This window comes from Torulaspora delbrueckii, chromosome 2, assembly GCF_000243375.1.
Source record: "Torulaspora delbrueckii CBS 1146 chromosome 2, complete genome".
Classification (NCBI taxonomy): domain Eukaryota; kingdom Fungi; phylum Ascomycota; class Saccharomycetes; order Saccharomycetales; family Saccharomycetaceae; genus Torulaspora; species Torulaspora delbrueckii.
Window position 1 is genome coordinate 555,302 of NC_016502.1, and position 15,070 is coordinate 570,371.

Sequence of the window (15,070 nt, forward strand, 5' to 3'; positions counted from 1 at the left end):
TAAATAAATAGTAACGACTCGTAGATTAAAACCAGCAAAATCTCGACACTCCTAGTGTTATCAGATCAATCTAGCAAAAATGCATCTGGGATTGTTTCTGCCCTTGTAAGTAGTTGTATGTGAGTCGTTCAGCACTTTCTGTGTCATATGTGCTGGCAACATAAAGGGCAGTGTCACACCCAGCGTCAAGTACGCAACATAAACCATCGACATCTTCTTACTTCCACCAGGCATCGAACTTCCCCCAGTAACTCTTCTCAGCAGTATTCTTAATGCAGACATTTTAATTATAACTTTCTGTGATCAAGTCAATTGATAAACTACTTCTTGTGCGATGAAGCTTATATATTTAAAGTTCGAGCGATAGAGATACCTCAATGGACTTTCAAAAGTGGCAAGAAACAAATAGGATTTAGCGAAGGCATCCCATCGAGCTACAAACGAACCACTGCGTTTCTTCTATCTCGTAATGCTACAATTTCTGGAAAATCATACCATTTTTCAACGATTTTCAACCTTCCGGCGCACATCGTTTATTCGTTTACTAGACTGCCATCTACATACAAGCCAAGACCCGGGGCTTAACGCTGCGAGTGTGGTGGGTTACCTATCAGGTATGCAGATAACGGCCTTGAGACAGTAACGTTCCGTAAATTAATTTGCATCTAGAATTGCGCTCTGGAAGCAGATACTAGCCGTTGATCGACCTGTTGCCAAGCAAGGAGATCTGGAAGGGCATTGCATCGGCGATTGAGACTCAAGGGCTCGAGCATTCCATCTCAGTGGCTCTTTATCAGCCTGAATTGTAGTAACTTGTTGTTTATAGTGGTCGTGATTTGTGATTTGACTTATGTTCTAGTAAGAAGGGCTCTTTTTAACAGTAAACAAAAGTGATCTTAATGGATGAAACGCGTTTATAGGGTGAGGAAAGATAGATTTATAGGGGGTTATAGGCGATTATGAACGCTGTTTTACCTTCTATCCAGCTTTCGGTCGACTATACCGTGCTTTCATCGGAGATTGGGGATTTCTTGCAACACTATAAGCAGGATGTTATGTCGATGGACGTAGATGTCGAAACTGAAGAGGTTGGGAAAGGTCCAAAATATATGCATTTATTGCAAAAGGTGGCCAATCGAGAGCTGAATACGGTGTGTATTGAGTTGGATGACATTTTCAGGTACCAGCAGTCGAAATTTGCGGAAAACGGTGGGGAAATGAGCGGTGGAACAGATCTGGTGACTGTTATAGAGGAAAATGCAAGCCATATGGTTGAATTATTCTGTAGAGGGGTTGATAAAGTTATGCCTTTGCCCACGAAAGAGATTGACTATAAGGATGATGTACTGGATGTGATTTTAAACCAGAGAAGACTGAGGAATGAAAGAATGGTTTCGGATCGGACCAACGAGATTAGGAATGAAAGTTCTGTGGATTTTAACTCCTTGCCTTCGTCTACATCTGATGCTCTGCGAGAATTAGTTGAAGATGAGGCAGATTTGTTCCCTGCAGAACTTACAAGAAGATACCATCTCTATTTCAAGCCTCTTTCGCCAGGCCTGTCCCACACGAAGCATGAGGCACTATCGAGCTCTACGCCATTGTCCGTGAGACAGATTAAAGGTGACTATTTGGGCCGCTTGATTACTGTCAAGGGTATCGTCACTAGGGTCTCCGATGTGAAGCCAACAGTGATGGTTGTGGCTTATACGTGTGATCAGTGTGGTTACGAAGTTTTCCAAGAAGTTCATTCCAGAACTTTCACACCTTTAGTCGAGTGTACTTCGAAAGAATGCGCTCAAAATCAAACGAAAGGTCAATTGTTTATGAGCACCAGAGCATCTAAATTTAGTGCGTTCCAGGACTGTAGGATACAGGAACTTTCACAACAAGTTCCCGTGGGTCATATACCAAGATCATTAACGATACACATCGATGGACCGCTCGTAAGATCCGTTTCGCCCGGTGATGTTGTCGATATCACAGGTATCTTTTTACCAGCTCCTTATACAGGATTCAAAGCCTTAAAGGCAGGTTTATTGACAGAGACGTACCTTGAAGCACAATGTATCCACCAACACAAGAAGAAATTTGCATCTTTTAGTTTGTCACATGAAGTCCAGGACAGAGTCGATCAAATGATCGCAGAAGGTGATGTTTATGAAAGACTAGCGAAGTCGATCGCACCGGAAATTTATGGAAATTTAGATGTCAAGAAGGCTCTATTGCTACTGCTTGTTGGTGGTGTTGAAAAACGAGTCGGTGATGGGATGCAAATTAGAGGTGATATTAATGTTTGTTTAATGGGTGATCCGGGTGTCGCAAAATCCCAACTGCTAAAAGCTATCATTAAGATATCTCCAAGAGGTGTCTATACGACTGGTAAAGGTTCTTCTGGTGTTGGTTTAACAGCAGCTGTGATGAAGGATCCCGTTACAGATGAGATGATCCTGGAAGGTGGTGCTTTGGTCCTTGCGGATAATGGTATCTGCTGTATTGATGAATTTGATAAGATGGACGAAAGTGACCGAACGGTGATCCATGAAGTCATGGAACAACAAACTATTTCTATCTCCAAAGCTGGTATCAACACCACTTTGAATGCAAGAACATCCATCTTGGCCGCGGCAAATCCCCTGTATGGTAGATATAACCCAAGATTATCGCCACTAGAGAACATCAATTTGCCGGCAGCACTTCTTTCTAGATTTGATGTCCTTTTCCTGCTACTAGATATGCCCAACAGGGATCAGGATGAGAAGTTGGCAGAGCACGTTGCCTTTGTTCACATGCATAACAGGCAACCAGATCTCGATTTTACGCCAATAGAACCGGCAAGAATGAGGGAATATATCGCCGTGGCAAAGTCTAAGAGACCTGTCATGAGCGAAGCAGTCAATGAATACGTTGTTCAAGCCTATGTCCGTCTAAGGCAGGACTCGAGAAGAGAGATGGATTCCAAATTTTCGTTTGGTCAAGCGACGCCAAGAACGCTTTTAGGTATAGTAAGATTAGCACAAGCATTGGCCAAACTGAGACTGGCGGACTGCGTAGAGGTCGAAGATGTTGAAGAAGCCCTGAGGCTGGTCAAAGTCTCGAAAGAATCCTTGTATCAGGATAGCAGGCGGAAGAACCAAGAAGAAGAAAATCCTACCACAAAAATATTCACGGCCATCAAGAAGATGGCTCAAGAATCGGGTGATGAGTTCAAGAAAGCTCTGCCGTATGAAACAATCGTGAAGACTATAAGGTCGAGAGGTTTCACTATGACGCAGTTTAACACTTGTATCCAGGAATACAGTTACTTGAATGTTTGGCATTTGATTAATGACGGTAGTACGCTAAAGTTCGTTGACGATGGCTCCGCCGATGACAGTTCCGCGGCACAGTCTGCGGCACCGAGGGCTCAACAGGCTCAACAGGCATCTCCCCAAGCTTCTCGTTCTACAAACGCAGCAGATTTAGTCGATTCAGATACTGAAATGGCAGACGCATGATAATTAGACGCTAGTTACTAATAAGATAATTTTTATCGATATGTATTATAATTGATTTTTGTCAACAGAACGCTTCGCTTTAAAACAAAATGTTAAATAATCTCTGATCAACTAACAAGGTAAAAGACTCCGATCTTTGAGCCCAATGACATTTCCCGTCATTTCCCTAAAACCCAGCTATAACTCTGTTATCAGAGGATGTCCTGGGTTACCAGAAACGCTGCCAAGAATAGAATGTGAGTTAAGAATAAGGTCGAATGGTGGAAAAGCTTTTAAGATTGATAAGATCGAGATAGCTCTGAAATGCATAGAATCGCTAAACAATCTATCCCATCACACTTTCAGCTCGAAACCAAAGGCCGAAAAGACATCCATTTTGTTCAAGAAAGTGGTAAGGATGACGGAGAAGGAAATGCTGGGAATTGATATTCCCTTAACCATTGGACTTCCTGAAGACATCAAAGAGACAAATTACAACACAACGTTTGGGAGGACTATTACTCTGTTAGAATGCAATGTTCGTTACAATGGTTTAGACGAACCACAATCGTTCTCGAGGGTCATAAATGTGGAGAAGTACAATTTCTTACCAAACAGTAAATTGTTTCCCCCCATCAGAAGGCAAGTTTTCTCACCAGACAAGAGATTGGTGGTCGATTATACAATTAAGAACCCATGCGTCTCGACAGATGATGTCCTTCATATAAACTTTGAAATGAGACCGAACTCGAAGGCGGTTACCGACGGACTGACAGGATCAGCTTCTTTGATATTCAACAAGAAATCCAAGATGAAATTGAAACACGCAGCTGCGAACCTCAAGGAATATCTGGAAGTTTATGATGATGGAAGTGGCACGACTACTAGCATTGGAGGTTCTGGAAACGATACGCGGGAAAATGTTCTATTGGAGGAAGTCAAACCAATTAATGAAGCAATCACTCATAATGGGATCAAGTGGAGTATGGATATTAAAGTGCTCACCAAGAATGAAACTTTTAAAGAATTCGAAAAGTCATTGCAAGAACCTGCATCACTATATCGATACGCTAAAAAAGATTTATCAAGTGCTAACCAGTTGACGAATTCTGGTGTCAAGACAGAACTTTTACAGAGCAAGGTGGCTCATGGACGCGAAATACCATTTCAATATCACACATCTATCACGACAACTAGAGGTAATCTCTACAGAATTATTCACGGGATCTCTATAAAATTCAAGATCAACAACGGGAAAAGTTTTCAAATCAACCAGCCTATTGATATCACACCCTGGACTGTTTCTAGCTTAAAAAATGTCGAGCAATTAATACTGCAAGAGAGGGAAACTGCTAAATATGCACATCAGTTTTACCAAAATTATGGTGGCTTAAAGAGGGTGCTAACATCTACTACGGCAAATTATATCAAAGGACACAGGATAGACTACCCACCACTACCACCGGTAGTCTATCTCCATGATCATGAAACCTTGAAGAAGTTGGATATCATCTACAATAGAAGTAGTTTTTCACGAATACCCTTGTTGGAATGATTAGGCTTAAGATGCTTGAGATGCGCAAGATGAACCAGCCATTGTAGACCAATTACTCATTTTTGAAAGGTTGCATTGACCGTAATGGACGAAATACCACTTTATGATAGAGATATTGGGCTGAAGGAAAGAGAAACTATCGAGACGTTGTCGGAAATATATTCTATCATTATCACAATCGACCAAGTTGAAAAGCTGTATATCAAGGACGTTATTGATAATGAACAGGAGTATACCCAACTGGTGAATAAGCTTTTAGCTCAGTACAACACGCTTATCGCTAATAATGAGAACGATCCAGATTTCAGGCAAAAATTTGGATCGTCGATTAACGAGTTTACTAAGAAGTACAACGTAATAGCCTCAACAGGTGTAATACGGCTAGAGAAGGGTATCCCAATGACTGTGGAACATAATAATAATACAGTAGGTAATGGGACAAATGCGAACAGTAAGAATGTCGCTGAAGCGACAGGGAATTTCATTACTATTATGGATGCGATAAAACTAAATTATCGGACAAAGGATCAATTGCACCCACTGCTGGCCGAATTGCTGCTCAGTATAAACCGTGTAACGCCATTGCAGAGAAACAACACCCAGGGAGATCAAGATACGGCAGGCTCACAGAGTGGGGAAGGAAACAAGAAAAAACTAGTCGAATGGATTGTCAAGATCAACAAGATGAAGATAGATCAAGAATTGGACGATAAAGACGCCAAAGAGCTTTTGTTTGATCTTGATGTCGCATATAAGAACTTTTATTCCTTGTTGAGCTGAGTGAGGGGGTCTCTCACAAGCTTCACTTATACCGGGCAGGGAACTGTGACAGAAATGTACAGAATTGGAAACTTGAATAGCGGTTGATTTAGGATGTACTTGGAACTTTCAATCGACTTGCTTTGTAGACAGATCTGTGACAAAGGGTAGATATCGATGTATAAACCTCAACGAGATTCCACCAATACCAACATTGCTTCTCCGGCATGAAATATGAGTTGAATACTGCCTTACGGCTTACGTTTGACATCCGAAGGTCTGTTGATGATGGTTTTACCTTTCATCCTCTCTTCGAATAATGCGAGCATTCGTAGCGTCTCTTGTTCTCGACTATCCAGGTTCCTTTTACCACTTGTCTGGCTTCCGGTGTCGATAATTTCCATCTGGATATTCCCATACTCTTCCTTAACATCATGCTCTTCCTTGTCTTCTTCCTCAACCTCATCGCTGTCTTCAGCCCTGTCGCCCTCTTTTATCTCTTCTTCGGGATTGTGTTGATGATATTCCTCTAGTCTGGGTTCCGCTATAATTGCTGGCAACTTTATCTTCATCCTTTTTGCAGGAATAGAGCCTTCATCATCTTCATCATCTTCATCGTAGTTATAACGTATTCTGACTTTCGCTGCTTTCACAGAAGGCTCCTTCTTGCTCACCGAAGCCTTGTGATTCACAGCCGCTTGCTGTAGATCGCTAAAGAAAGGAATCGTCACTTCGACCTTGCAAATAGTAGCGGGGTACTTCAAGCAATTCTCAGAGTCCAGCTCACTCTCATCGACTATTCTTCTCAAGGAGTAAATAGAGTTATCGACCAATTTACCCAGTGCAATTCTCTCGTCATCGTTATCTGCAAAGACACTCAAGGTGATGAACCATCTTTGGTAACGACAATCCCAGCCGAGCATTCCTGCTTTACTGAATCGTATTCTGCCGTTGTGTTCACTCGGAAGCTTCTCTGTGCTCGAAAGCTTTGACATCATGATACAATCCCGGTTCTTTGAAAGTTGACACAGTGATTGATCGATCAATGACCCTCCATGGCAGGCTTCCAAGAATCTCCTCGCGTGAGAAGGCTTTTCCTTGGCCCATAACTCTATATCAATGCGGCCTTTAGTCGTGTATATCACCACTTTGGCACTGGTCTGAGGTTCTGACATTGGTCAACGGCTTCATTACTAGTGCTCATCTCATCTTGCTACTTTTGACTTTTATTTTGTCAGTTTTTTAATTGAAAAATTTTCCAAATGCTTAGTTTATAATACTGCTTATAGGTTAACTAATAGAGGAAAAGAACACCTATTCAAACCAATATTGCCTCCTAGAGGATGATTTCAATAGCAAGACAGTCGGCGAAGTTGGCGTCGAAGCTTTCCTTCCCGGTAGCACGCCCTTCGTCACTTTTAGTCAGAAGAAGCCTGGTTCAATCGACAAGAAAACTGCAACAGGATCCAAAGAAGCCCCAATCTATCCTAACCGAAGATTTGCTGGCAAAAGCTGGTGTGGATGTTGATGAGAACGCTGACAAGCCTAAGGAAACTGAATCGTCGGCTGGTGACACCCAAGGTAACACTAGTGGAAGCGGTAAGAAGAGAAGAAAAAGACAAACGTCGACGGATATCAAGAGAGAGAGATATGCCAATTGGTTTTATATTTTCTCATTGTCCGGTTTGACCGGTACAGCACTTTATATGGGTAGAGACTGGGAAGAAGGTGAGTCCGAAGAACTCAAGAAAGGTATCGACAATGGATATACACCTGCTTTAATGTTTCAAAGATTCAAAGCCCGTTTCAACTCAATGTTCACTTATTTCCAAGAACCTCCATTTGAAGATTTGTTACCACCACCTCCCCCAGCTCCATACCAAAGACCTCTAACTTTGGTTATTACCTTGGAAGATTTCTTGGTCCATTCTGAATGGTCCCAAAAGTATGGTTGGAGAACTGCAAAGAGACCTGGCTGTGACTATTTCCTCGGTTACCTATCCCAATATTACGAAATTGTTTTGTTTTCCTCCAACTATATGATGTATGCGGAAAAGATTGCAGAAAAGCTTGATCCAATTCATGCCTTTGTCTCCTACAATCTTTTTAAAGAACACTGTGTCTATAAGGATGGTGTCCACATCAAGGACATTTCTAAATTGAACAGAGACCTGGGTAAAGTGGTTACTATAGATACCGATCCAAATACCTACAAGCTACAACCTGAGAACGCAATCCCAATGGATCCATGGACTGGCGAAGCAGACGATAAGTTGCTAAGACTGATACCATTTTTGGAATACCTTGCAACTCAACAGGTCAATGACGTTAGGCCGATCTTGAATAGTTACCATGACAAGAAGCAAATCCCCCAAGAATTCGAACAACGTGTGCAGAAGCTAAAGGAAAAATTTTACAGCGATCAAAAAACAAAGACGGAAGGAAACTGGGCTTTGAAACTTCTTGGTGTGGCTAACACCATGGGTTCCCAAGGAAGTAAATTTCCATTGGATTTAATTCGCGAAGAAGGTGAAAAGAACTACGTTCGCTTCATCCAACTAATTGAAGAAGAGAAAGAAAAAATCAGAATTCAGCAAGAACAGATGGGTGGTCAAACTTTCACTTTGAAGGACTACGTCGAGGGTAATATTCCTTCACCCGAAGAACAGTTGAAAATGCAAATGGAGAAGCAACAGGAGATCGATGCTTTGTTTGAAAAGCAGAAGCAGGAGAAAAAACTTCAACAGCAACAACAACAACAACAACAACAAAACTAAGCTTAACTGATTCTTAGCACCATCAGAATTAATGTCCATCATCTGTCTATATAACTTTTCAATGTAAGTAGTCTCTATACCAGTAATATCAATTGTACAAGCTACAAAGACTTCAGAGCTGCTGCTTGAATAACAGCGGTAGGGACGGGTTCATTTCGCACTGAAGGAACCAGAGCCTTTGCTGCTGACATCATTCAAGCTTTGAAGAAGCAGAGTTTCGCCTGAATGTTTTAATTGTTACTGAAAATATGCACTCAACAAACCACAGTCACGTATAAGTCTAAACCGCACTTGCCTTAGATGCACAAGACTATAATTTCAAACTACAGTCGGCAATAATTAAGATAATATGCAATAATTAAGATAATAATGATGGTGTTACGTGTTGTGATAAAAGGTGCCTTCATTGTTCTGTTGCCACTAGTTACGCTTCTTGGCCAAACTCCTTTTCGATATGAAAAAAGTGCTGCTTTGCAATATGAAAGAACACGAATAAGTACACTCTTCACGCTACAATGGGCACGGAATTGACCCAAAAGATAGATGATAGGGACTGTGAAGATGCTAGTGTTGATATCCCTAAAAAGAACTTTAGATCTCGCTTCACCTGGGCCCTCTACGAAGCAACGAGATCCTATGAACCGTTAATGATTGTAGGATGGTTCGGTAGCCTACTGTTCTGCTTTCGTAACGCTGTATCTGCATCACATCATATCTGCATCGTGGGTATTGTCGTAGTAAGTATCATATGGGCTCCTGTTATCTGTTTGATTTGCAGAAAGAAAAGAGCAGAGAATTTGGTCTCCAGGAACAATATGGCACTAGCAGAAGCTACGAAGGATTTCTTCAGCTCAGAGCAGGAAACGTTGGCATTTGGGTGGGACAAGGTCGCCAGTCAACTGAACAGAAAATATTATACTGAAGGCGATTGGAAAACACCACACTGTATCTTTGATGGTGCAGAATGTGAGAGCTACTTCAGACGCTACGTTTTGAAACCAACTCATGAGGAAGAAACACAAGAAGGCTGCGAGAAGAGTTGCCTGCATGCTGCAGTGAGCATATATCAGCAAAAGGTCCTCGATCAGTTCAATAGGGACAAGGAGGATACTTCTGTGTTAGCCGAGGATAATCTTCCAGCTGACTCTCACCGCAACAAGTTTACCTGGAGATGGAAGAATTTCTCGATACTACCGATTGGAGTATGTGTTCTTCAGTTTTCTTATGCTCTCTTCTTTGGTACGTGGACATTACGTTTAATCTATATGATGGATGTAATCCTTATGCTTGCTGTAATTTCTACAGGGTACTCTCTCAGGCTTTCAACCACTGAGAACCGCATCAGATTACTGGCGACGATAGCAAATGTCGCGCCAGGAGAGGACACAAATCGCTGGGATGTGGTTGCAAAGCGCATTAATGCTTACATGAACGAAGACTCCAACGTTACTGGCGTTCAAAGGTTCTTTGATGGAAAAGACTGCCTCAGATTTTTCGAGAAGGAGCTCAAGCCTCTCATTTCAAAAAAGATCAAAGAAGATGGAGTTGCAACCTATGAGCTCGTTCCTCTAGTTTCTGAAGTTATGGGTGGTGCCATGTAGAGAAATTGCATGCTGCCCTACTTTCTATACAGGTGAATGTCTTATTTCAAGTGTTTTCAGCAATTGGTATGGCCTACTTACTCTACCTATTATAAACTTAGGAATAGACGATATAGCATCTACCAAATGAGTAAATTACTGACTACGTTGGAACTCGCAACAAGTCACAACAAAGAGAGAGTGTTGGTTTGAAGAGATTGCAGTTGATTGCTCAATGAATGTGAGTGTGTTGACATGAATTCAGCTCTTCCTACAACGAGTTAATTTCAGTCGCTTAAGTCTCACTTCAATCCACCAAATTAATAAAAAGCTCAACATGTCCCTCCGGTGCGACTTAAGACAGTGTATTCTTAGCACCTTATCAGGCCAATTTTGGGCTAATAGTCCTTAAAAGAATGCAACCATAGCAACGCCTCGACTCGTTATCAGTGAGTGTGGAATGTTCACTATAAGTATCAACAAGAACCCTTTGAGGGTATCACAGATGCTCCCCACTCAATCATCACCAGTATGCTTTATTTGTTCTCTTTATGTGTGCTACTGAGCTTGGCTTGGTGTTATGAAGATCGTGCAACTGACGACTTAGACAGACTCTGGGGCCAAGATTGGCCATTTAGTGGGATCAATACTTATGCTCATCTACCACACCAAAAATGTCTATTGGACAAGAATTTTACTTTTGATATTGGTATAATTGGTGTCCCATTTGACAGTGCAGTAACTTATCGTCCAGGAGCTCGATTCGGTCCCCAGGCAATTCGTGCGGCCTCTCAGCGTCAGATCCCAATTCGTAGTTTCAATTTCAGAGCTGGAATTAATCCTTATCAGAAATGGGCCAAAGTTGTGGATTGTGGTGACATACCCGTTACTCCAATGGATAGCAGTTTAGCCCTGGAAATGATGACAGCTGCTTATGAGAATTTGCTCGATAGAGATAGTGAGTATTCAAAGAGCTCGATGCCACCTAGACTACTTTCGCTAGGCGGAGACCATAGTATTATTTTACCAGTGATTCGAAACCTTTACAAGCTTTACGGCCCCATCACAGTTTTACACTTTGATTCACACCTGGATACGTGGTCTCCATCAAAGTATCCCTCCTATTGGCATAGTAAGTCCTCTAAATTCACTCATGGCTCAATGTTATGGATGGCAAAGCAAGAGGGTCTTTTGTCCGAGCATAATGTTCACGCTGGTTTAAGAACCCGTCTAAGTGGCGTGGATTGGGAAGACTACGAAGATGATGATGACGTTGGTTTCCACAGAATTGAAAGTGATGACATTATCAGACTCGGTGTACAAGGGTTAGCTGAAAAGATTAAGCAGCTCCTTCCAAAAAAACAACCACTTTATATTTCAGTGGACATCGATGTTCTGGACCCTAGTGCAGCTCCTGGAACAGGTACCGTCGAGGCGGGCGGTTGGCTCACAAGGGAACTTATATACCTCTTACGCTCTTTGGAGGATTATCCAATCGTCGGAGCCGACGTGGTAGAAGTTTCCCCGCCATTCGATCAGAGTGAGATAACAGCTATAGCTGCTTCGCAAATAGCCTATGAACTGCTCACTTCGATGGTGAAAAGTGGCCCTATAGAACCGCAAATGATCCAAGAAAATGGCCTGTTCAATCTAAGAGCCTTGCAAGATAATCATGTGGATTTTTCTGCTGCAAAGCCAGATACAGACTATGATAAACTTTTGTAATCCTACTCAAAGCAATTTAGCCTTGCTCTATAAAGTATCGCAACTTGATAGGAACTTTAGTATCCTAAAATAAAGCTTTTTCTTACAGTGTCCATAGATACAAGAGAAGAGTGGATCATCTTTCTGTTGCCCTTGATAATGAGATATGAGCATAAATACCTTCCTTGAGATGGCATTATCTGTAAAGGGTGCCAGCGACGAAGACTTCTTGTAGCATCGATCGGAATGAATCGGGATCAATAGCTCGATCGTAGACAATCTATTTGTAGACCCCTACATACTTCTGCGGTCGCCGTGGCAATGTTAAGACGCAGCAAAAGGGCTTATCGCTTTCCTGTCAAGGTGATACTTCTGTTTAACTCGCTTCGCCTTAGTCCCCACAAGGAGCGATAGGCCTTAAAGCGATAACTAGCCACCGATAAGAACGATCCAAGAATATATATATATCCAAGAGTGGATTTTTTCATCTAAATACGGTTGCTGTTGGACTGTTAGAAGAGATACGAGATGGGATCAAATTCGCAACGGTACCCCCGGGTCAACATAGTGAGTACCGACTATGGGAGGTATGGAACCTCTGTTTACCAGAGACTGTATAGCAGGAAAGAAGGTGAAAATGTATTCGGAGCAGATCCGCACATTCGTCGTAATGAGACCTTTAGTCTGTGTAAGAATAGAGTTGTGAGCCCCACAGTGACCAGGGATGAGAATTCGTGTGGCTCCCTGATGAAAACAGGAACTTTTGGCAGCACTAGTTCCAATACTACGACTGGTGGGAGTGAAGAAATTCCCACCGACGATGGTCAATTGATCGATAATTGTTCGATAACTGACGGAGCTGGAGATAGTAAAAGTTCAAAGATCAGACGGAAGTATAAGTCGCTGATCAGTTCATCTTCCAAGAAACTTATCAGCAAGCTACATGAGCATGGTTCAAGTGACACCTTCTCGATATTTTCTTTAAGGACTACTCAATCACACAAGCACGATCGATTGAAGTCTGAGCAAACGATCTTTGAGTCAAGACAACCTCCAGATGCAAAGTTTGAAGCTCTCCCGGTCGAAATTCTGGCAAACGTATTACTGATGCTTGAAGCTGAAGATCAAAAGAATCTGGTTAACTGTCTCTATGTGTCAAAGAGTTTTTACGAAGCTTCAAAGATGGTTCTTTACAGGTCGCCGAAGTTTACTTCGACGTACCGCGTGGCTCAATTTGTGACTTCGCTCCGGCTGCATCCAGAAAATGGTAACTACGTTAAGATTTTGGATTTATCTCAGCTGAAGAATGGTCTCATTGTAGAAAATTCTGAGACAGGTTGCGAAGCAGTTGAGTCTTTGAATGGTTTTGATTCCTTAGCAGAATCCTCTTTCGATGAAACATATGAATATGCTCTCGCAGGTTGGAGGGACTGGCGACATCGCCACGACCCATTGTATGGGGCCACTGCATTGAATAGTTTCAATCTGAAGAGAGTGGCATCACGATCACCCTCAATTAGTTCTCAAAGTTCTCCTGCGGCATCATCGCCAAAATTCAATAACGTTCACGCGTTCCCCTCGACTTCAGGGTCCTGGCGTACAAGAGCTCATCGCTCCAATAGTTCCGTTAGCTCTTTCACAAGCAGTATCATGTCCTCCTTACAAAACAACTCCCACGTTTCGCTCGTTACCACAACTTCAACTAGCAATAGTGCTGATCATTCGGCGTTAGAGCTCAATGGGAACAGGAGGAAAAGCGCTAACGGTGAGATAGCACAAAACAACCAAAAGTCCAAGGTCAAAGAGGAGAATTCAGTCCGGCGTTCACTGTGGTACAGGTTGAAAATTGGATCTAAGAGTAGTAGGCTATTAAGCGAGAAAAGAGACCCCAAGGTATTAGATCGAGGATCAGGGGAGGATAGCGCCGATGGACAACGCAAGAACACGACGGTCAAATTCACTGTTTCTCAACCTTTTAGAACGGGCCACCCTTACGCAAACAAGTTTCTACTAAAATATGCACCTTTCCGAGATCTGCCCATCGGTTACATTCTGCATCTGTTAAAATTATGCCCCAACATTACGCATTTGGATTTATCGCACTTGATTTTCTGCATTGATTATGAGATTATTACGAAGAAACCTTCCAAGATTTTGAACTGTTCTTCGATGTTACCAGCAGTACAAGAATCCGTTGAAACGACGTCTAAAGCTGAGACACAACTTGACGTCGTTTATCTGACAGATTCCAATAAAAACTATGATTACTATAATCAGGTTGCGAGAGGTCGGACTGGCACTCAGGTCGCAACAAATTTCTTTACAACCTGTGGTAATAAAGACGACAATCCACAACCAATTGATGCTCAAAATAGAGGCAGAACCCTAGCACGCCAGAAATCCATCAATGTGGTCCAGCTTAGGAAGTTAAATCCAGCTGAAATCTTTGAATATCTATGTGATCATCAACTGAACAATGCGCTGCAACATGTCAAGATGGATGACATTCTGTGGTGCAGGCAAAATATGATCAAGTACCTGATCATGAGAAGTTTTGAAAAAAAAGACAGCAAGGATATGGGATTCAGTTTCGCGAGAGCAGGTCTTAATAGGAACCTAGCCTGGACATGCAATGGCCAATTGAATGATTTCGTGTCGCTACTAGTCATGGACCACATACACCAAATGGATGAGGTTTCGCTGAAGAACTTATTCAGCGTGTTATCCAAACCATCTTTCGACGAACAAGGCCCATTTCCTGACCCAGAGATCATCGAAATATCAAAAGTGTTCGCCCTTCAATATGGCCTGAGCGCCCATCAACAGGAAGAATTAAATTTCAGGGTCACAATTATCAGAAGCGAGAGGCCAACGTCGTACAGGATCAGACATCTGTCACCCAATCACATCTCACTTGTCGTCGACCTATGTGATCAAGAGGAAATTACAGATCCAAGCACCATGCTGGATTCGATATTCGAATCCTCTAGAAGAATCCATCAACTCGGGCATGAGATAACGACCAAGATTCGTGAATTGAGAAATGCCGAGTTGAGAAGCAATCTTGGTGAAAATAATTTCATAATGGAAAATCTCGTAGCAAGAACCAGGGTGCTGTTGTAAGCTACGAGTCTCGAACTTAATTTTTTTTTTCAACTATGCCTTAGCGCGTTTGTGCACCTAGATCAAGCCTGTCTGGTAATCTATGGAAGAATATAC

General features: G+C 42.2%; 9 protein-coding genes across 9 annotated transcripts; 7 read left to right on the forward strand and 2 right to left on the reverse strand.

Moving 5' to 3' along the window:
* Positions 1–60: 60 nt before the first annotated feature.
* Positions 61–282, reverse strand: MIN7 (Min7p; the record flags this gene model as incomplete). The annotated part of the gene is made up of 1 exon (XM_003679606.1): positions 61–282. The coding sequence occupies one exon, from the start codon at positions 280–282 to the stop codon at positions 61–63; it is 222 nt and encodes a 73-aa protein (XP_003679654.1).
* Positions 283–959: 677 nt separating this feature from the next.
* On the forward strand, positions 960–3,497 carry MCM7 (DNA replication licensing factor MCM7; the record flags this gene model as incomplete). The annotated part of the gene is made up of 1 exon (XM_003679607.1): positions 960–3,497. The coding sequence occupies one exon, from the start codon at positions 960–962 to the stop codon at positions 3,495–3,497; it is 2,538 nt and encodes an 845-aa protein (XP_003679655.1).
* A 145-nt stretch (positions 3,498–3,642) lies between these two features.
* Positions 3,643–5,031, forward strand: RGL1 (Rgl1p; the record flags this gene model as incomplete). The annotated part of the gene is made up of 1 exon (XM_003679608.1): positions 3,643–5,031. One exon carries the CDS (start codon positions 3,643–3,645, stop codon positions 5,029–5,031), a length of 1,389 nt encoding a protein of 462 aa, XP_003679656.1.
* An 84-nt stretch (positions 5,032–5,115) lies between these two features.
* On the forward strand, positions 5,116–5,811 carry VPS28 (ESCRT-I subunit protein VPS28; the record flags this gene model as incomplete). Its single annotated transcript, XM_003679609.1, has 1 exon — positions 5,116–5,811. One exon carries the CDS (start codon positions 5,116–5,118, stop codon positions 5,809–5,811), a length of 696 nt encoding a protein of 231 aa, XP_003679657.1.
* Positions 5,812–6,041: 230 nt separating this feature from the next.
* Positions 6,042–6,965, reverse strand: CWC27 (putative peptidylprolyl isomerase CWC27; the record flags this gene model as incomplete). Its single annotated transcript, XM_003679610.1, has 1 exon — positions 6,042–6,965. The coding sequence occupies one exon, from the start codon at positions 6,963–6,965 to the stop codon at positions 6,042–6,044; it is 924 nt and encodes a 307-aa protein (XP_003679658.1).
* Positions 6,966–7,133: 168 nt separating this feature from the next.
* On the forward strand, positions 7,134–8,567 carry TIM50 (protein translocase subunit TIM50; the record flags this gene model as incomplete). The annotated part of the gene is made up of 1 exon (XM_003679611.1): positions 7,134–8,567. One exon carries the CDS (start codon positions 7,134–7,136, stop codon positions 8,565–8,567), a length of 1,434 nt encoding a protein of 477 aa, XP_003679659.1.
* Positions 8,568–9,082: 515 nt separating this feature from the next.
* Positions 9,083–10,168, forward strand: TDEL0B03200 (uncharacterized protein; the record flags this gene model as incomplete). The annotated part of the gene is made up of 1 exon (XM_003679612.1): positions 9,083–10,168. One exon carries the CDS (start codon positions 9,083–9,085, stop codon positions 10,166–10,168), a length of 1,086 nt encoding a protein of 361 aa, XP_003679660.1.
* A 510-nt stretch (positions 10,169–10,678) lies between these two features.
* On the forward strand, positions 10,679–11,872 carry TDEL0B03210 (agmatinase; the record flags this gene model as incomplete). Its single annotated transcript, XM_003679613.1, has 1 exon — positions 10,679–11,872. One exon carries the CDS (start codon positions 10,679–10,681, stop codon positions 11,870–11,872), a length of 1,194 nt encoding a protein of 397 aa, XP_003679661.1.
* A 507-nt stretch (positions 11,873–12,379) lies between these two features.
* COS111 (Cos111p) lies at positions 12,380–14,974 on the forward strand (the record flags this gene model as incomplete). The annotated part of the gene is made up of 1 exon (XM_003679614.1): positions 12,380–14,974. One exon carries the CDS (start codon positions 12,380–12,382, stop codon positions 14,972–14,974), a length of 2,595 nt encoding a protein of 864 aa, XP_003679662.1.
* Positions 14,975–15,070: the final 96 nt, after the last annotated feature.